At 35.9% G+C, this 22,367-nt stretch overlaps 2 protein-coding genes and 1 non-coding gene across 3 annotated transcripts; all 3 read right to left on the bottom strand.

The window, feature by feature from the left end:
• Positions 1–1,016: 1,016 nt before the first annotated feature.
• LOC131955373 (ficolin-1-like) lies at positions 1,017–1,367 on the bottom strand. Its single transcript, XM_059319494.1, has one exon. It carries the CDS (start codon positions 1,365–1,367, stop codon positions 1,017–1,019), a length of 351 nt encoding a protein of 116 aa, XP_059175477.1.
• A 10,282-nt stretch (positions 1,368–11,649) lies between these two features.
• Positions 11,650–14,452, bottom strand: LOC131955361 (uncharacterized). The gene is made up of 3 exons (XM_059319482.1): positions 13,793–14,452; positions 13,480–13,644; positions 11,650–12,176 (listed from the first exon to the last, which is right to left on the bottom strand). The coding sequence occupies exons 1-3, from the start codon at positions 13,974–13,976 to the stop codon at positions 11,968–11,970; spliced, it is 558 nt and encodes a 185-aa protein (XP_059175465.1). The 5' UTR covers positions 13,977–14,452; the 3' UTR covers positions 11,650–11,967.
• Positions 14,453–21,944: 7,492 nt separating this feature from the next.
• Trnah-gug (transfer RNA histidin (anticodon GUG)) lies at positions 21,945–22,016 on the bottom strand. Its single transcript has one exon. It is a non-coding gene; the product is annotated as a tRNA-His (tRNA).
• Between the last annotated feature and the right edge of the window lie 351 nt (positions 22,017–22,367).

Below are 22,367 nucleotides of genomic sequence, written 5' to 3'. Positions count from 1 at the left end.
ACTTTTAATGTTTTTGCCACATGAAAGTAAGTATTAAAAAACAACAAAATAGATGTTAAATATATTATGGTTGTCATGGAAACCCGAAAAAATTCCGCCATTTTAAATTTTTCGGTACTTGTAAAAGCGCTAGGGTTTTTTTTTAAAATTTATGCACTGATACCAACTAAATTTAAAAGGCTTTTATTTCAGCATATATTGAAACTTTTTTTACGACAACTTTTTGATAGAGGTTCTGGTCAGAATTTTATAAGAATATTCGAGAAACTTTAAGGGAGATCACTCCCGCTTAATGTATAATACTATATTTATTTTTAAATAATCACAGAGGACACATGTTAATTCAGCTACTCACACAAAATAGCTGTATTCACACACACACATTCACACACACATACACACTTCCAATTAAATAAATATTACCGTAAATGAGATGACAAATTACTATATTATTTACACTTACATTGTGTGAAAATAGGTTGTATTGTTATGGGGGGGGGGGTGCGAAGCATTATGCATTTGTAAAAGAATCAGCTTAGAGCGCTTATAATTATCAATTTGATCATAATGCTTTCTTTATACTTCGTATATACGATAAAGTAAAAAGTGCACACACATTACACACGTTATTACAGTTGAACTACACACGAACCGAGTGAATGGCTAATTAAAGATATATTGGTAGATTACAAATACACTACTAGGCTAGTTATAAATATGCAAGAAATATATGACACCATCATAGTCGTTTTTTTTACTCTATTAATGGCTAACACACGCACATTCAATCTAGGAGGTGTTTCAATTCTAGATAAATGTATACATGGGTTATTACATCATAATAGCAAAACAAACTCTGTTGTGGAGTTTTCAAAATATTTTTTTAAAATAAAACGTTTGGTTGAATGTTCTTGAACTTAAGCTTCTTATTCATCCTGACTATCAAAAAAATATTGCCTTAGTTAAATGTTTATTTAAAGATCCATTATTTTAATACAGCAATGTTCTCGGGTTGTTTACATTTGACAAAGTTTCATCTCAACAAAGTCGAGAGAGTTAGACCAACCTGTAATGCTAGCCCAATGAATTCCTTTATTTTCAACACGATTCGCCCATTCACCGTTGACGTTATTACCGTAACAATCACCATACCACCAACCACCTCTCCTGTCTACAGCACAGTTTCCACCTGACCACTCATCGTTATCAGAGTCAATGGTTGTAAACTTCTTGCCGTTGTGAACACTAAACCAGTTATCAACATTCCCACGACTGAATGACGTGAAGCTCATCTTATACTTTGCTGCTTCATTTTCTATTTTAAAACCTCTGTACGCAGCGTAGTAGTCTGTACCTTTATACTTCATGTCAAATCTTAGTTCATTATTAGACACAAAATTAGAAACATTTATAATATAAAATGGGTTAGTATTGTATAACAGTTTTTTGTTGAGTGGGAGTTATTTACAGGGGTAGTTTATCTAAGGGTAATGACATGGGAATATGAAGTGAGTATAATTTAAGAGGGTGGGAAGGTGGGCGATGTAATATTTTATACTCAGCTTCCCCTGATCCAAAAAAACATTTCTAGAGTTGAAATATTAAAAATAAATAAGTGTATCTCAGCTACTATTCAGGGATCATATAATTATACGAATAATGTGATATCTTGCGATATCTTTTTTTCGTTAATAGACTGCTTTTAAAAGCTGTATACGTACAAGTTGTGTCAATCGAGATGATGTAATATAGTTTATATCAACCAAAAAAGCATATTTCATAGGTAATCACACTTGTCATACTATTCACTATAATATTGTAACCCTCACTCAGTGTGGATGCTTTTACCCACTGAGATGTTGTGGTTAAGACGGGCTGACCCTGAGATTAAGTACACACTGACACCGACAGTTGTTGTCAAGTACTCCTTTATTCACAGCATCGAGCCATGACGGCGATGCAACACAGTAGTACGACGATTTCAAAGAGAAAATACTGAAGCAACAGGAAACCAAGAAAAAAAAAATAAAACTGTAGCCCTAAAACAAATGTAAATAAAAAGTTACATTCACGACAACACCACGTGTAGGCTACAATATACACGGGTAAAATAAAATATGTTTTGGCCAGTACACAGTACTGCCAACAAGTACCAATACGTAGTACTACAAATAAATACTTATATTAATACTCACCCTAACTAGTGTGCACATGCAGCACTAGTAGGAATACACAAATAAGTATTTTAACAAACATAATCTATATAACTACCTTCATTAGGTCTACATCTTGGTCACCGTGTCCACAGACAGCAGCCTTGCGTGTGACTGACACGGCTAGGCATGAAACTACCCACAGTCCTATGTCACATGACATGCGACACAGGTAACATCGCTCACAAGAGCACGGAAAAAACAACTAAGTCAACAGGGCCACGACCCCACAGGTGCCGCAACTCAATGAATTAGCACTTCATATTTTTCCCTCCCTTGGCTGGTAACCATATGTGTTACATGTTATTGTTTTCGATTTTTAAAGTTAATTCCTTATCTTGTATTTAGCTTTAAAGATATGCACATTATGAACCTCTGCAAGTTTTCACATACATATAAAATTGCTCTTCGTATGAAAAAAAAAATAATGTTATTTATATTTCTCGTAATATAAAAATAGAATGACTATTCCCTATTGTTTGCAAATAACTAGTGTTAAATAAAAAAAATGACTAACCATCATAAGTAATTTAAAAACATTACTCGTGACGATTCCTAAAGCATATGATATTTGCAAAATAGAAATTTAAATAAAAAGAAAAATGTATTAAATCATGTCCGTAAATGAAATTAGTAAGACAAAAATAGCAAGACTTATTAGTTTTAAAATTTTAGTGTTGGGTAAAGTTCCAAAAATACACAAGCAGGTCCTACGACATTAAAAATATCCAAAAGTAATAAATATGCAATCCTGCAGATTGAGCTTTAGCCTAAACACTTAAACAGCATTATCTGGCTTAAAGGGTTATAAAGTCAGCTATCTACATCTTTAGAATAGTCGGTTCTGAAAGGCTAATATGTCAGCTATTTATTCATCAGTCGTAACAAGTCAACCAAGAGATGTTTTAAAAACGAAAGCATAACAACTAATCGTTTATAAAGATTGGACTGTAAACAACAAACTGAACCTTTAATTATACAAAACGAAATTAATTTGAGATGGTTTTAGCAACGTGCGATCATAATAGTTTGTTTAATTCAATTATTTCTTCAATTAAGTAATTTAGTACACCTTATAAATATAATGTTTTCAAGCATCATTTTGATGAAAACTTGACTTGAGTAAACCGACTTTAAGTGATGTCATCTATGGTGCCAATGTGTGTATGCGCTAGTGTATATCTCCAGTTTTGAATGTTTGTGCAACTGTATGTTTATAGTAGTGTTTGTTTGCACTAGCGTATATTTCAAATATTGTATGTTAGTATTTCTATATGTACAATATAATATGTACAATATAATATGTAAATTGTAATTTAATTTAATTGAATCTGACGGCCTTCATTAGTGTTGTATTACTTGAACTTTGTCTTTTACAAAAAACATGTGCATGGGATAATATAATGTTTTCAAGCATCATTTTGATGAAAACTTGACTTGAGTAAACCGACTTTAAGTGATGTCATCTATGGTGCCAATGTGTGTATGCGCTAGTGTATATCTCCAGTTTGTGCAACTGTATGTTTATAGTAGTGTTTGTTTGCACTAGCGTATATTTCAAATATTGTATGTTAGTATTTCTATATGTACAATATAATATGTACAATATAATATGTAAATTGTAATTTAATTTAATTGAATCTGACGGCCTTCATTAGTGTTGTATTACTTGAACTTTGTCTTTTACAAAAAACATGTGCATGGGATAACGTAATTTAGCCGACGACTTATTTACGTTCTGTAACTTACACTGGCACAACCATACACTGCCACAAATATAAACTAGTACAAACATACACTAGTACAAACACACACTAGTTCAAACATACACTAAATCAATTATGTACAAGCGCAATAACAGAGCTGTTTAATATGCAATAAAATTATGTCACGCGACATACATACATTCAATAAATATTTACAAAACCAAAGAAATCATCATTAAAGATGAATTGGTTTATTATTCTTAAAAGTAATTTGCAAAACGTGCTTGAAATAAACAAAATAAAATTAATTTGAAAACAGGCTAATTAGGTAAAGAAAAAAAAATGCACAAGGATGATTTTGTATTTGGCCAATAAAAAGGCAGGCTATCAAGGTTGTGCACACATTGCGTGAGCCTAAAGACTCAATAGGAATAGGTTTTATAGATGTTTCATTGTGTAACACATGTGAGGGGGTACAGCTGTGAAAATCTAAGATCTCAAGAGATGAAATTTATAGATTTATTATATAGAATATCAGACAGCAATATACGTACTGTATTTGTGAGTAGAGTTTAGTCCAACATTGTTATTGATTAATTTCCAATCAATCAAGAAGATAGACGACGTAGAAGTCAATGATTTCTCTTCAAAACAAGATTGGTTTTTGTGATTGTTTCACCCGACGGGCCAGTGAATGGAGATCGCCTGATTAGTATGTTCTAGAAGTTTAATGTTAATACAATTTTAAAATTAACGATGATTGAATATTTTGTTCAAGTAATTTAAGGTCAATTAATTTTTAAAATTAACGATGATGGACTATTTTTTCTATTAGTTTAAGGTCAATAAAATGTTAAAGTTAACGATGATAGAATATTTTGTTCTAGTTTTTTTAATGTCAATATTATATTAAACTTAACGTTACTGGAGCATTTTAGTTGTTCACTAAAACCCATGCCAATAACAATAAAAAAGGTAAAGCGTTCTAGTTTAAATTAACGTAATAGACCACGTTCTTCTTATTTCAAGATCCTAGATGTTAAAAAAAGTAATTTCAAACAGGTCAGTTATGAGGTTTGGGCTAGAAAGGTTTTAGTACCCTGGTTAAAAATAATTACTCAACACCTGTGGCACAAGACTGTAAAATTATTGATTCTTCAAGATTACATTAAAATATTAAATACTACACATAACAAATCCGATTGGGATTTTTTTACGCAAATTGGACAAACAAACAGACAGACAGACATACATTTCTTTATATATATATATAATTAGATAGATAGATATATGGCAACATGGTTTTAAACTTTATGCATATTGATCACTATTGAATCATTATGATAATTTAGAGGGTAAAAAATAACGGCACGTGGGCCACTGAGTAGAATATTATTTGTTATATTTGTCCTTGACCAATGATCTCAGGACTCATGATCTTAGACATTAACGCTTTAAAGACAAAAATATTTATGTGCATAATTGAAAAAAAATGTGTTCTTCTATAGTGTTGTAGTTTTATATTTTAAACGCTGTTTTTATTGAAGTTAGCAATACTAACACCCCCCTCCCCCCAATTCCATCCTACCAACTTAAGTCGTCGATTGTTTTGGGCTGCCCCAGACTCGTATTTTGAAAACTAAAGTATTGATGAAAACACATTTTTGCTTGATTAACTCTTATACAACAGCTGTCACAAGTTTAATGAAACCAACTCAAATGTTTTTCATTACGCCAATCATCACTGCTGGCAATCCTAGTTTTTCTTTAAACCAAAATCGTTAAAGAACAGCTGTAAATGTTTAAAACTACAGCTAGACGGCAGCTGTCATAATTTGTTAATACAAATATTTCTGTTAAAACCAGTTTGTGTATAAGTTATCTCAGGAATTGTGTTGAAATAAATGAGTAAATCTTATAAACAAAACGATAAAATCAACACATACAAAGGTTCTACTATTATCAGCATTCGCTATTCCATGTATTCAATTTATATTTATTTCAATTATATGCTAAACATTTAAACCAGTAAATCAGCATGTCATTCAAACTCGGGATCTACTTATTATGGGTTTCCAATCACATATAAATGTTTTTGTTCAAGGCTTGTCAGTCATTCACACTCTGGACAGAAAATGTAGAGTTATATGAAACACAATTTAAAATGTCATTATGTTGGTAAGATTGTAGGACAGGTGTGGTAAACAGCGGACAGGCACAAGAAAACGTGGGTCACTCATGTAATCTAGAAAAAACATATATGTTTAGCTCAATACAATATAAACCAAGTACTGTTATTTAAGAATATTCGAGAAAGTTTAAGGGAGATCACTCCCGCTTTATGTATATTACTATATATATATTCCTGAATAATCACAGAGAACAAATGTTAATTCAGCTACTCACAAAAAATAGCTGTATTCCACCCACTCTCTGCTCCTTTATACACCCTCACACACACACATATTCACACACACATACACACTGCAAATTAAATAAATATTACCTCTAAATAAGATGACACATTGCTATATTATTTACCCTTAATTTGTGTGAAAAAATGTTGTATTGGGATAGTGAGGGGGGTGCGAAACTTTATACATGTGTAAAAAAATCAGTTTAAAGCGGTTATAAATTTTTGTAGTTTGATTTGATCATAAAACTTCAACCCAATTACCAAACTCAAATTATAATAGCAAAAATCTAAGACAATAGTTTGACTAGATAACATAAGCGTTAGAAAAAATGGATGGGAAGAAAGAGGATCGCATTTATGAGTTACTGACCATCTGTCACTCCGAGCCTCCACGCCTTTACCGGTCCACAACAGTACACACTACCGCCCTTTCCCCCGGAACTTTTATTATCATCATCATTTCCCGTTCGTGACTAACACACGTTGGTAAATGAAGTAGAGATCTCGGCATACAAGGGCATAGTGTGATCAGCACTACGCCCAGTCGCCTTTGTTTTCTTAACTTGATCTAGGTACCCATCAGACTTGGGTTGACTCAGGGACGTTCCACTGACTTCAATAGGGATTTGTACTCGAGACTCTCGGATTAACAGTCTAGCTCTCTACCGCTAGACTACCGACTATACTGTACCGTTTTAAAATGAGTTTTATTAATATTTACACAATTATAGCAGGTTTAAAAGATAGCTGGTTTTGCTCGGTCTAAAACTCTCGCTGCAAACCGTCTATCTGTGCGCGCGCAGACTTAGCTGTTTTGAACCGAGGATTTCGGTCTCAGTCACGTTCGTTCGTTTTGTCCAATGAACGTGATTTAATTATGTTTTTAAGTTATAATTAACACTTCATAATATTTAGATTGTAGTTGTGGGCTCTTATTTTAATTTTTTGAGTTTATTCTACTTTACGGGGTAAGTTTAATTTTAGTAGAGATGTTTTATTATGGCTTTATCGCTTTCGACTGTTTATTCATTATGGCTGTATTTAGCACTAAACTTGTTAACTGTTGAAGGTTATGCTTTATTTATTACATCTTTCTATTCTCACAGTTTATTTTAATAAATCTGCTGGGTGCTGGGTTAATAGAATGATAATAGTAAAAATATAAACGTTATTGTCAGATATATTATGAATGAGACATAACACATCAATCATATTAATAATGACTTAATGTTTACTTATTTTACAAACTGTAACAAAAAATGTGTTTATTTTTAAATGTATTCTTTGAATAAACGTCATATGAAGAAACATTAAAATAGCAACATATTTTTAAAATCAGGCAAATCATCACAAAAATTTGAATGTATGACTTGCTTTTAGGTGCTCATATATGACAGCTTTTATATTTTTTTTCTGCTCTTGTACAACTTGTCAGGGGCTACATATGAGATCATAATCTTACGACCCTAGCTTAGCAATTGCCAGCTATCTGCTAATTCACTTTGAAGTAGATAGTAGTATCATGGTTGTACTGCAGTGCACAAATATTTGTCGCATCGAATTCTTGATAGGTCTGACTGGTCTTATGAGAGTGGTTGGTCTCTTGTATGGTAGACTGGTCTTTTTAGAGAGGTTGGTGTCTATTGTCTGTTATGTGAGGCTGGTCTATTGTTTGTTACGACTGGTTTGTTTAGAAAGGCTGGTGTCTTGTATGGTAAGACTGGTGTGTTGAGAGAGGTTGGTCTGTTGTTGGATATGACTAATCTTTTGAGAGTGGCTGGTCTCTTGTATAGTATCTTGGAGGGTAAGATTGGTCAGTATTTTGTATACTTCGACCGGTCTGCTGAGAGAGACTGGTCTCTTGTATGGTAGGAATGATCTGTTGAGAGAGGCTGGTCTGTTGAGAGATGCTGGTGCCTTTAAGATTTGTCAGTTGACAGATGCTGGTGACTTGTATGGTAAGACTGGTCTGTTGAGAGAGGCTGGTCTGTTGAGAGAGGCTGGTCTGTTATGTGGTAAAACTGGTGTGTTGAGAGAGGCTGATGTGTCGAGAGATGCTGGTCTGTTGAGAGAAGCTGGTATGTTGAGAAATGGTTGTCTGTCGAGAGAGGCTGGTATGTTAAAAGAGGCTGATCTGTTAAGAGAGACTGATATGTTGAGAGGCTGGTCTGTTGAGAGAGGCTGATCTGTTGACAGAGACTGGTCTGTTGACAGAGACTGGTCTGTTGAGAGAGGCTGGCATGTTGAGAAATGATTGTCTGTCGAGAGAGGCTGGTATGTCGAGAGAGACTAAACATGTCGTTGAACATGTACGCCCAACATTTTGTAACCTCCTATATAATATAAACATTTCTTTACACGAAGCTAAACCCTCAGTCTAAAGCTCGTAGTAAATGAACAATAATTAAATTTATTGCACAATCTTGTGGAAATATAATTCGAATAATATTGTTATGATTGATATTTAGATTTTTAGAATGAAGATCTAGTTTTAAAGCATTGTGTTAGCCTAAAAAATTGTAAACAAATAAGTTTGGTTATTGAAAATCTGGAAATAGGCTATATTAAACAAATACTATTTGTTTATTATTCTTTAAAATGATAAAATGTAATAGAATAGCTGAAAATAATCAATCAAATATTCTTACCTTTAAGTGCTGTGACTGCTGTGGTGTAAAATTGTGTGATTGCAGCATGCGACTGCGTTCCCGATCAAAAGTGTACTGACAAATATAGCAATATTCGTTTTGCGCCGAGATTTTTAGCGCTTGAAATAATAGGCGGTTTGTTCAAATGATTATATCTCGATTCTACAGATTTCTCTAATATTTTCATTCATTATGGGGAAATATACTGGCTTTTGATTTATGTAAAAAAAAGAAAATCAAATTTTTTATCTAGTGGTTAGACACTTAGGTGTCAAATGGTCTGCGCTCACACTTCTGCAGGCAGTCCACCGCAGCAGTCCGTAGCAGCAAGTCAGACCAGACATCTTTGAGAGGGAAAGCCTTGAGTGTCGCTATTTTGTAGCCTATAGTTTCTAAGCAGCATTTTTCCATTATTACTTGTGGTTTTAAGTAAAATTTTGTGCTTAAAGTAGTGTCGTATAAGCTGTGGTGATTTTCCTAAGTGCTATATCCTGTGATAGTGTGAAATAGTGTTTTTTCCTCAATTTGTAAGTTGGGTTTTGATATTCTACTCATTCATTTTATTCTGTATAAAGCTAGAGCCTAATCTTGAATTTGTACACATATTAAAAGTTGTATATGGAAAAAATGTGTTGTTGGCGTCAGGAGTTCATCGAGTGTATCACCTAGACGTTAAGTACGTGTCCTCGTTAACTGTTGTGCTAGCTATCATTTATAGGGCTTTATGCCATCTGTGTATAACCATCTAAAAGAACCCGGGTACGTTCAGCTATCTGGCTGATAGAGTGGTGTTCGTAATAAAAGAGGGGGCTTGTCCGGGATTTAATTTGTTGTACGAGTTTTGGTTTAGACACTAGGTTTAGATCTAGTCAGTTGTCGCTTAGTCCACTAGAGCTGTGTGTGTACACCGCTCAAGGCTATAGTCTTGTTATCTAGGTCAGGAGGCCAGACGTGTCGTGTCCTAGATTTAGGTTGAGTTCATAGCAGATCCTTGTGCTGCGTTTGTTTTGATTTTGAAACCAAGCTAAATAATGGAGGCTTTTTTGTTGAAACCTACAGTTGAGGAGGTTGAGAAACTCAGTAGGAAGGATTTAATTGGTGTAGTGAAAGAGTTGAATTTAGATTACTCTGTTACTCAAAAGTCAGAAGTGTTAAGAGATAAGATTATAGTACACTTTATCAACGAAAATGTGTTTGAGGAAAGTCTGTTAGCTGATGTGTTACTTCGTGAAGAGAAATCTTTAGAAGAGAAGGAGTTGGTCTTAAAAGAAAAAGAGTTAGAAGCTAAAGTTGCTCTATAGAAGGAGGAGCTAAGATAGAGTTAGATAAGCGGAGGCTAGAGTTGGAATTCGCTAAGGTTAGTGGTAATGTGAGTTCTGTAGTGGAACCTGAAAAGATGTCAGTTGCTAAGGTTATTGCCAAATTTGGTAAATTGGTCCCGAAGTTTAGCGAGGTAGATTTAGTTGTTTTCTTTAACTCCTTTGAGAGTTTAGCTAAATCATGTGAATGGCCCGAAAATTCTCTCACCGCTTTATTAAGCACAGTTCTTATAGGGAAAGCTGCTAGTACATATCAGGCACTCTCTCGAGATGTACAAACTAATTATGGGCTGGTCAAAGCTTCCATTTATAGGGCTTTATGCCATCTGTGTATAACCATCTAAAAGAACCCGGGTACGTTCGCCAGCTATCTGGCTGATAGAGTGGTGTTCGTAATAATATATAAATATATATATATATATATATATATATATATATATATATATATATATATATATATATATATATATATTATATATACATATATATGTATATTCTTATCTAGCTTTAGCTATATTTAACCAACAACCTATATGTACTAATACACAAATTTATAGCCACTAGCCTATAGCCACTAGCCTATAGCCACTAGCCTATAGCCACTAGCATATAGCCACTAGCTTATAGCAACTAGCCTAAAACTACTAGCCTATAGCCACTAGCCTATAGCCACTAGCCTATAGCCACTAGCCTATAGCCACTAGCCTATAGACACTAGCCTATAGCCACTAGCCTAGAGCCACTAGCCTAGAGCCACTAGCCTAGAGCCAAAAGTTTATTGTCTCTCATATACATCTGTTTTCTACTTTTCAAACTACACGCATCTCTGGGGCCTCTACACATTACATACACTGACAGTTCTGATTGAAAACGTCTTTATATAATACAACTAACCACATGAACAAGAATAAACCTGAAATGATTCGATCGTATGGGTAAATAGAGAGGCTTACCGTATCAGGGCGGTTATTTAAGTGTGTAATGATAGTGCAGGCAGGGAAGAGTTGTTGCATTTATTTCTAATAATTATTCAGCGTAAGCTTTTCTACTTATAGTGACTCCTAATTCATGAAGTCGAAGTTTAATAATAACAATCTATCGAGTAAATAAATTTATTTTACTTAGTTTCGAAACTGTTTATGTTAATGTTTAATGTGTTATGAGATATCTAATTTAATATTTTAAAAAAAATAGATAGACTTGTATTGTCATCGACGTGGAGAGTATGTGAAAAATTTGAATGAAATGGCTGCGTTAGAAGTGGGTCAAAAATTATGTACAAAATTCGCCACATACCCACAAACAAACAAATAACATACAGACATAACGATCTAAATAACAGCTTGTAAAAATAATGAGATTTTTATTTTAAAAAAATTAATACTTTAAAGATTTAATACAATAAAATTGCATTGCAAATGAAAACAATGTGCGTTTTATATCGCGGAAATTTAGTATTTCTTGTAGGAAACTTTAATTAGAAAATCAAAAATAAATTACGCACTAAGTCAATCAAATTTTGATTGAACATTGCATTGTTATCAGATTTTGATCTACATGCAAAATTTTTAAAAAATTGGTCCGTTAGAAGTGTTCGAAATTTCACACACCATGACTGACGAAGAACTACGAGGAAGTATGAGGAAGCGAGTTAAATAAAAGCTATTAAAAAAAACTTGTGGGGGATGTGCAGCAAATCAGAATTTGAAAATTCCGTTTAAATATCTGTTTAGCTCGAGGTGTGCCCAGGACAAGCAGGCCAACACCGCTCACCATGATGACGACAGATGCAAAAAACGACAACACGAAAGCCCAAGCCAGTCTGTCGCGTGTGTAGATAGAGTAGAGTATAGCGCCCAGCACACCTACGACACCTGTGATTAGATTCACGGGATTAGGATTACGTTAAACACAAGAAATTAAGATTAAACAATAGAAATCAGGTTAAATCAATATTGCTGTAAGGTTTAACAAAACATTTGATTAGGATTAAATCAAGCACACTATAGTTTTCAAACTTTTATACGAAGTAATGTAGAAATCTAAATAACTGGTTCATCTAATTGAAGGCTTCTCAAAGATTATCATGGCTCATTTGTTCGCATTGTTTGTCTTGTTAAGGTATGTAATAGCGTCAGGATTAGTCCAGGCATGTTTTTGGGGCAACTGAGGCCTAACATTGAATTATGAATGTATGTTGCATGATTGTTGACATTCAAGTCAAATGGGAATGTACAATCTTAGACATAACGGGCGACAAGAACAGTGTTAAAGCTGTTCATATGTTCATGTGTTCAAAATTATATTCATATGTTCATATGTTCATATGTTCATGTGTTCATGTGTTCATGTGTTCATGTGTTCATGTGTTCATGTGTTCATGTGTTCATGTGTTCATGTGTTCATGTGTTCATGTGTTCATGTGTTCATGTGTTCATGTGTTCTTGTGTTCATGTGTTCATGTGTTCATGTGTTCATGTGTTCATGTGTTCATGTGTTCATGTGTTCATGTGTTCATGTGTTCATGTGTTCATGTGTTCATGTGTTCATGTGTTCATGTGTTCATGTGTTCATGTGTTCATGTGTTCATGTGTTCATGTGTTCATGTGTTCATGTATTCATGTGTTCATGTGTTCATGTGTTCATGTGTACATGTGTTCATGTGTTCATGTGTTCATGTGTTCATGTGTTCATGTGTTCATGTGTTCATGTGCTCATGTGTTCATGTGTTCATGTGTTCATGTGTTCATGTGTTCATATGTTCATATGTTCATGTGTTCATATGTTCCTGTTACATCTTGATGTAAAAAAACAAGCTAATAAATCAGACGAAGCACAAATGACACACGTTATGAGCAAAGATTTTTACACTACCTCCCAGACCCCCCTCCGCTCCCCCCCCCCTTTTGAATCTCCATTAGTTATCGACCTATTCAAACATTACCTCTCACACTGCCCCCATCAAATCTTACCTCAAATATTGCCCCCCCCCTCAGCAAAAAGTACCTCACACACTGCCCCTCCCCCAATCAAATCTTACTTCACACATTGCCCCCCCCCCCCATCAAATCTTACTTCACACATTGTCCCCCCCCCCCATCAAATCTTACTTCACACATTGCCCCCCCCCCATTTCATCTTACCTCAAACACTGCCCCTCCCCCCATCAAATCTTACCTCCCACAGTAGCCGCCACTGCTGCAAGCCTGAGAGCCAAGTTCTGGTAGATGAGAAATCTGTTCCTGCGGACGTGGACGCAATAGGAAAACACCACTGCCGCCACAGATATGCCGTCAGCAATCAGAGCAACAACTTCCAGAAACTGGGTCGTTAGTGGGTTCCCTGGGTGTGTTGGGAGGTTAAAGTTTACATCACGTGACATGTATACATAGACTTGGTAGTGCTATTGATAAAATACACACCCATTCAAATTGTTTATAACAACGCACACGTTAAGCACATGTGTTGGGTACACTAAAAAGCAGCTTACCAAGCAGGTTCTTTGAGCACCACACGTAGTCCCTGCACATCCATAGCCCCGTGTAGACGTAGTCGTAGAAGGCATACAAGGCTGACCACGCCGGACTGCTGAACGCCACGATAAACCCACACACAGCCAGCACCAGCAGACGGAAGCAACTCACCAACCGCTGCACGTAATCAACCCGCGCCATTTCACTTGGACTGTCTTGTGGCAGTGTGTCAAAGGTGCTAGATCTCGTATGTTGTATCCGTCTGTCTGGGGTGCTAGATCACGTGCCTTGTTCTCATAGATTACGTGCCTTACTCACGTAGTTGACGGCTTGCTGATTGAAATCCCAGTAAATCCCTTTAAATCACATGAAATCCATTTAAATCACATTAAATCTTGTGAGATCCCATGAAACCAAGTGAAATCAGATGTACGAGCCTTCTGCAAGATGAAGACAGTAAAAGCTGTGACCACCTACTGCAACACGTGATCACCGTGTTTCTTGTACTCAGCGACACACACGTTGTACCAAGCAGTTGTCAGCAGACGTGAGGCAACTAAAGCACAACGTATTCAATAGCCTGATCAGGTGTAGGTCACGTGACTGGCTATTGTTTACGTCTCTCTACTTTACACGTACAGAGTATTTTGTTGTGAGACGATTGAGTAGGCTGCTAGAGTATTGTGTTGTGAGACGATTGAGTAGGCTGCTAGAGTATTGTGTTGTGAGACGATTGAGTAGGCTGCTAGAGTAATGTGTTGTGGGACGATTGCGTAGGTTGCTAAAGTATTGTGGTGTGCTGGCTGGTATATAATATTTATTCAGCAATACTAACCCCCACCCCCCTCATTCCACCCTACCAATTTAAGTCGTTTGTTTAGGGCTGCCCGAGACACGTATTTTGAAAACTAAATTATTGATGTGAACACAATTTTGCTTGATTAACTCTTATACAACAGCTGTCACAAATGTAATGAAACCAACTCAAATCATCACTGCTGGCAATACTAGTTTTTCCTTAAACCAAAATCGTTAAAAAACAGCTGTACATGTTTAAAACTACAGATAGACGGCAGCTGTCATTAATACACATATTTCTGTTTAACCAGTTTGTGTTTAAATAATCTCTGGATTGTGTTGAATTAAATGAGTACATCTTGTAAACAAAACGTTAAAATCAATACATACAAAGGTTCTAACATTTTCAACATTCGCTATTCCATGTATTCAATTTACATTTATTTCAATCTATTGCTAAACATTTAAACCAGTTAATCAGCATATGTCATTCAAACTCGGGATCTACTTAGTATGGGTTTCCAATCATAAATAAATATTGTTCTAGGCGTGTCAGTCATTAACTCTCTGGACAGAAAATGTAGAGTTATATAAAACACAATTTAAAATGTCATTATGTAGGTGAGAATGTAGGACAGTTACGGTGAGCAGCGGGTCAGGCAAAAGAAAACATGGGACACTCATGTAATTTAGTAAAAACATAATATATGTTTAGGTCAATACAATATAAACCAAGTACTATACTGTAACATCTATTATATGTCTTTATCCCGAGTTGCCATCCCCCAATGTGTTTTATAAGAATATTCGAGAAAGTTTAATGGAGATCACTCCCGCTTAATGTATAATACTATATTTATTTCTGAATAATCACAGAGGACAAATGTTATTTCAGCTACTTACAAAAAAATAGCTCCGCGCCAATATACACATTCACACATACACACATAATCACACACACATACACACTTCAAACTAAATAAATATTACCGCTAAATAAGATGACACATTGCTATATTATTTATACTTACGTTGTGTGAAAAAAGGTTGTATTGTGATGGGGGGAGGGGGTTGAGAAGCATTAAACATTTGTAAAAGAATAAGCTTAAAGATGTTATAAATTTCTGTAGTTTGATTTAATCATAAAACTTCACCCCATTCACCAAACTCAAATTATAATTGCGAAAATTGAAGACAATATTTTGACTAGATTACAAAAACGCTTGGAAAATGAGTGGGAAGAAAGATGATCGCATTTATGAGTTACTGACCATTTATCATTCTGAGCCTTCACGCCTTTGCCGGTTCCCAATAGTAAACATTCCCATCCATCCCTTCACCCAGAACTTTCATTATCATAATCTTTTCCCGTTCGTCAGTAAGACACGAGGGAAGATAAAGTAGAGATCTCGACATAAGAAGGGATAGTGTGGTCAGCACTACGCCCAGTCGCCTTTGTTTCCCTAACGTGAGCTGCGTACCCATCAGAGTTGGGTGGAATCAGGGATGTTCCTCTGACTCCAAAAGGAATTCGTACTCGAGTCACTCCGTTTAGCAGTCTAGCTCGCTACCACTAGACTACGTCGTCCCATCTAAGCACTGTTTTTTTATTTAATTTATTCTTTCCTCACCCTTTTCGTTGAAAGATGAATTATCTGAAACAAAGCGACGTAGAGATGTTTGATAAACGAAAGCATAACAACCAGTCATTTATAAAGTTTGGCCTGTATTGTATTAATGTATGTGTTCATGTATGTTTACACGTGTTCTTGTATCCTTACACACAACCTCCATCCTTACACACATAATCCACTCCTTACACACAACCTCCATCCTTACACACAACCTCCATCCTTAGACACAACCTCCATCCTTACACACAAACTCCATCCTTACACACAACCTCCATCCTTACACACATAATCCACTCCTTACACACAACCTCCATCCTTACACACATAATCCACTCCTTACACACAACCTCCATCCTTACACACAACCTCCATCCTTACACACAACCTCCATCCTTACACACAACCTCCATCCTTACACACATAATCCACTCCTTACACACAACTTTACTCAGATAGTATATTTGTTTAGCAAAACATGATAATAATGGAATGGCAGTTAATGTGAAGGTTAATTTTTAAAATCCGGTGCTTTTGCAGTTTTGAACGTAGATTATGCGTTCTCTTTAATTTTTCTTAAACATTGTGTAAACAAACATATTTGTTCGATAACATAAACATTTCGACATGACTATACACGGCTGGTGCAAAGCGATAACGGCTAATCTTCAATGATCCATTGAACCACAAGTAAACATATCAATGGCTAGGGTTTACACCACTTTGTACTGAACAGAACACAGATGTGCATGCTGGTAAGGTAATCCTTATTACAAAGTCACATAAACCTAGATGTATTTGTTTGATTCTATTCTAATAACATCGTCTATTCTGTGTATGTATCATTTTCATACAGGATTGACCTAAAATTATTTCCATTAAAAAACATCCGTTATTTAGTTAGAGCCAGGAGGACATGATGCGGGTTCACATGAATAACAATATTTCCCAACCTGTAAGAACTGATTAACTATTAGAACAAAAGCAGACATGCTATTGTATCCCAGCTTTAGAGTAAGAGATTAACACATTATTAGCAAGCAGTAGGGTGGCTTTGGGAGGGTAACGCTGAGTCGTGCGTTGAAAGCTAAGAATAGAAGGTTGGTTTAATGGAAACATCTGTGAGATTATATCGAGGTACGGTGAGATAATAGTGAGATAATATGGTGTCATATGGCACGGAGTAGCATAGCGTTAGAGAGCTGAACTGCTCTGTAGACCTTCCCTGAGTTCACCCAACTCTGATGAGTACCTACTCACGTAAGTAAAGGCGGCTGGGCAAACAGATGACCATACTAGTCCTTTATATGCCGAGGTCGTAGAAACAAGAGAACTGTACTTCACTTGCCCCGTAGACTGTCAGGTTCAAAAGGGAGCTTTAATTTTACATTATGATGTTTTTCCTAGGTTGATGTTATTTAATGATGATGTTATTGTGATATAGTGTTGAGGTAAAGGCGAGGTAAGGGTTAGGTTATTGTGAGGTAATGATAAAGCTAATGTGAGGTGATTGGGATTTAATGTAAATTTTTATTTAATTTTAAATTTTAGGATCCGAATAAATTTATTTTTTTAGTAAACTATCATGTTCTGTTGAAACTTTCAGTTCCGTTTAAAGCTATTTTTTTCTGTTTCGATTTATTTTCCGGGTTTGATATCGGTTCCAGTTCGCGTAGCATTGCGGTTGCAGTCAAATGTTACGATTAGGGTAAAAACCTAGTTAGGTTCTGGTTCTTTTTCTAGTTTAACATCTATTTTTTTTTAAAATCTACTTACGGTTTTCATTTCTGTATTTGTTTTTTTTTAGTTTCTGTTTTATTTTCTGATCCGAATCGAGTTAAATTTCCAATTCCAAAACCGAGTCCGCTGGAAATGTGTAGCTGCAGCCCTTTGCTCCCAAGGGGCCATGTTATGAATCATCAGTATGGTTAGTATATGATTTGATGTCGTTGATGACTGCAGTGAGTTGAAGTAACAGTTTAATCCTTAATTGAATAATATCAACACATGTACAATTTTAAGACTTTAATACACTTGAGTAATAGGAAATAAACTAACACACAGTTCTGCCACGTAGAACAAGACACACACTACTACACGATAACAAGTCTAGCATTCAACAACCTAATTGATTCACGCGGCCCCAAATTCACCCTAAGGTAACCCAACCCCTGCCTAACCCCAGCAGTCCCGCGAGAGGGGGGGGGGGGGGGCGCCAAACATGTGCAAGCATTAACTCGAACTTTTTTTATGACTGGGACAACTACAGGCTTTTCAGACTTGTATCTAGTTAGGGGACGTTCAATCAAATTAACTAAGGACTATTCCTATTACAGATATTATGATTTATCTAATCTACAATTAAACAATATAATAATGTGGTCATAAATACAATTAAAAATTAAACGATATTTTATCCCACTCCTCTATCCTAAGCTAATCCCATTTATAACATCTCCTCCTTCGTCAGGCAAGCTGGCAAAGCCAGGGATGATCACATCCTGATCACACTCTCCATCACATACAACAATACAACTGATACAATAACATTCAGCTCACAACCTGATCACACTCTCTATCACATACAACAATACAACTGATACAATAACAATCAGCTCACAACCTGATCACACTCTCTATCATATACAACAATACAACTGATACAATAACATTCAGCTCACAACCTGATCACACTCTCCATCACATACAACAATACAACTGATACAATAACATTCAGCTCACAACCTGATCTCACTCTCTATCACATACAACAATACAACTGATACAATAACATTCAGCTCACAACCTGATCACACTCTCTATCACATACAACAATACAACTGATACAATAACATTCAGCTCACAACCGGATCACACTCTCTATCACATAAAACAATACAACTGATACAATAACATTCAGCTCACAACCTGTTCACACTCTCTATCACATACAACAGTACAACTGATACAATAACATTCGGCTCCATGGCATAGGCCTTTAACAGGACATTTAATTTCATCGCAGTATCATTGAGATAGGCGATGGTACAATAGCATAGTTGTAGGTAGTACAGAAATACAAAAAAAAAATGGAACAAATTAAGCTAATACAATGAAGATGGGTAAAGTTACAATGGCAAGTAAAACACAAAGAAGGAAAGAAGAAAAAAATAATAAAGAAACATTCGACCAGTCGGCTTGGGATTGGCCGAGAACAACGGTCACGTTTTCAACATGGGGCTGGATGGGACCCGTTGTCTGACACTCACACACGGGGCTATAAGTTTTAACTCTTGACACTGACAATGACAACGGGACATAGTTGAGAATACAAATTGTACATACACTGGTGAATAGTAGGTATAGATACAGGGTGGAAACTAGAATAACAAAGAGACATATACCCTATCCTTTACATGGAAAGTTTGGTGCTAAAGGGGGGTGGGGGTGGAAAAACAATAATGATTTGAAGGTTTTGTGTGCTTGTTCTCATCAGCAAGAGGGACTTACAGTTCACATTGAGAAGGATAATACCTACCTCTTAGATGCGTCAAGTCCTCGAAAGCGTATCTGCTATTTCATTTTGCACACCGAGAATATAGCATTTTTTCCTATCCAATGCAACTAGGGATGAGTGGTCAGTCATTAAAGTAAAGGGCACTCCTAACAAGTACTTTGACAACATAGTTACTGCCCAAACTATTGCGAATCATTATTTCTCTATAATTGCATATTTTTTCTGCCGGATATAGTTTCCTACTTATATAGAGTACATGATGGAGTTGTCTATCAGCTTCCTGCATCAGACAAGACCCTATACCACGAGACCATACGTCCGTGGTCTGTGTAAACGGCTGGTTGATATCCACAAGTCTAAGTATTGGCTGTTGCGCAAAACACGTCTTGATATAGTTCAAGATGTCGTCACATTCTTTGGTCCAATGAACAGCCTTACCCCTTAGCTTTTGTTAATTCTGTGATTGGATGAAGTAAGCTAGCTAAATTGGGGATAAATTTCCTGTAATAGTTGCATAGCCCCAGTAGTATCCTAACATATTTTTGTTTTGTTTTGGGGATTTGGAGGTCTAAAATACGTTGTACACTATACCCTACAGGCTTAACAGGTTGATGGCTAATGACATGGCCCATAAACGTTATTTCTTGCATTCCTATATTAACTTACTATGTCTAGCTGTCAACCCGTGCGATTTTAAAGATTCTAGTAGCGACCTCAACCCTTTGATGTGGTCGGTCCAATTTTGTCAAAACAGACACATGTCATCCAAGTATGCAACTGTGTCATAATTATTCATTAGCATTTTCCTCACAAGTCTGTTGAACGTGACTGAGGCATTGATCAGACTAAAACTCATGACAATCTAATGGTATAGACCAAAAGGTGTGATGAATGCGGTACATTTTATGGTCGACTCTATTATTGGTAATTGTCAATATCCTCTTGATAGATCAAATTTGGAGAAGATTTTCGCATGGGATATTCTAGCAAACATTTCTTCCTGACTAGGCATTGGTTCAGCGTCAGGGATGGTATTTATATTGAGCTGTCTTATCTTCCCATTCTTCTTTTTGGCCAACGCGATAGGCGCAGCATACGGCTAATTTGAAGTTTCTTTTTTCGTTTTGAATTTCCGAATTCGTGGGTCCTAATTTTACATCTCTGTATGATTCGTTATCCGATGGTAGATTTTGGATTTCGCATTCGTCCTCATCATTGTCTTCGTGGATCATCGAGCAACTAATTGAAGTCATAGGTTCATTTGCGTCCAAATCAGGGGGTCTGATGTTGAATGAGCTAAGAATATTTACATGAAAAATGTTAGCCTTTCCGTTAACATCTATCTCATAATCGACTTTAGATATTTGTTTTAGGATGGTGTAAGGACCTCGCCCGGCGAGCTGTAGTTTATTCTCCTTGGGTGGCGATATTAATCTAGCTTGATCCCCCACCCTACACGTCCTAAGGTTCCTACCCTTATTCTAAGTCGATAGAGTTCTCGCTATTTAACAAGACCTAATAAGTTGCTAACAACTTTGATCACCAACTTTTTCGTATGTGTTTTTGATGTCACGGGTTAGTTTTTTCATCAAGGAGCATCGGCTTCATAATGTGCATGAGTCCTCTAGGATTTGCACCATAAACTAACTCCAATGGTGGAAACCCGGTGGCTGAATATGGTAGCTCTCTATAGGCAAAAAAAAAACGTGGGTACGTTCACCATCAAATTTCCCGACCCATCTGCCCGACCCACGTTTTTTGTCATCAAATGTATGAACAGCAATCACAAGAACCTGCACAGCTCGAGGCAGCACAAAATCTACGAGCAGTCATTGGTAGACCCCTTAGGGTCGGAAGAAAAATTTATTTTCAACTTTTTAGTCCGCAAGAAAAACGTGGTTGTTTAAAAAGTTTTGTTTAAGTATTTTATTTTCTCCTTTTTAGTCCGTTGCTACACATGAAACACGTGGTTTTTAAAAAGTTTTTTATATAGTTTATTTTCTACTTTATCTAATGACTTGATTAAGAATGACTTGACTAAGTGTTTTTAAATACAAAAAAATTTAGAGTATTTTTTATCAAAATAAATTCTATGTGGGTGTGTTTTGAAGTTAAAACTCGAAACTTAAACTTCACTGATTTCTAAAAGCGTCTTTCAAGATAAACGCATTCCAAATGATATCGCAAATTTGCTTGGCAGTGCGAGACCCACAGCAGCCTACATGCCGTGACCAGGATTCGAACCTGGGTTGTCGCGGCCACAACGCGAAGTACTAACCACTATACGATCACGGCCAGCGCGCTCACATCGATTGGGGCCGAAGTAACTGTGTCAATAGGCCTCCAGTCTTGTCAGTATCTTTAGAAATCATGTCCTCAATTTTAGGGTCCTTGGGGCGTAATTTAATTAAGCTAATTTAGGTCTCTAATTGCTAGTTTTTATAATTGCATCTGAAATTGTTAGGCGAAAATAGCCTGCATGCCGAATTTCAGATATCTAGAGCAATCAGAAGTGGGCTAATTTTCGTTGTCAATTTTAACAACAAACCCACAAACAAACAAACGCGAAGCCGAGTTAAGAAAAAACGTGTTAAAATCAATATACAAGTATTTTTTTTTTGGTGTTATAATGATTTTGTTTTAAAT

The sequence above is a fragment of the Physella acuta genome, unplaced genomic scaffold (assembly GCF_028476545.2).
Source record: "Physella acuta isolate Inbredline_101_S28 unplaced genomic scaffold, ASM2847654v3 ptg001064l, whole genome shotgun sequence".
In the NCBI taxonomy this organism is placed as follows: Eukaryota; Metazoa; Mollusca; class Gastropoda; family Physidae; genus Physella; species Physella acuta.
This window is presented reverse-complemented; position numbering and strand designations above follow the sequence as displayed.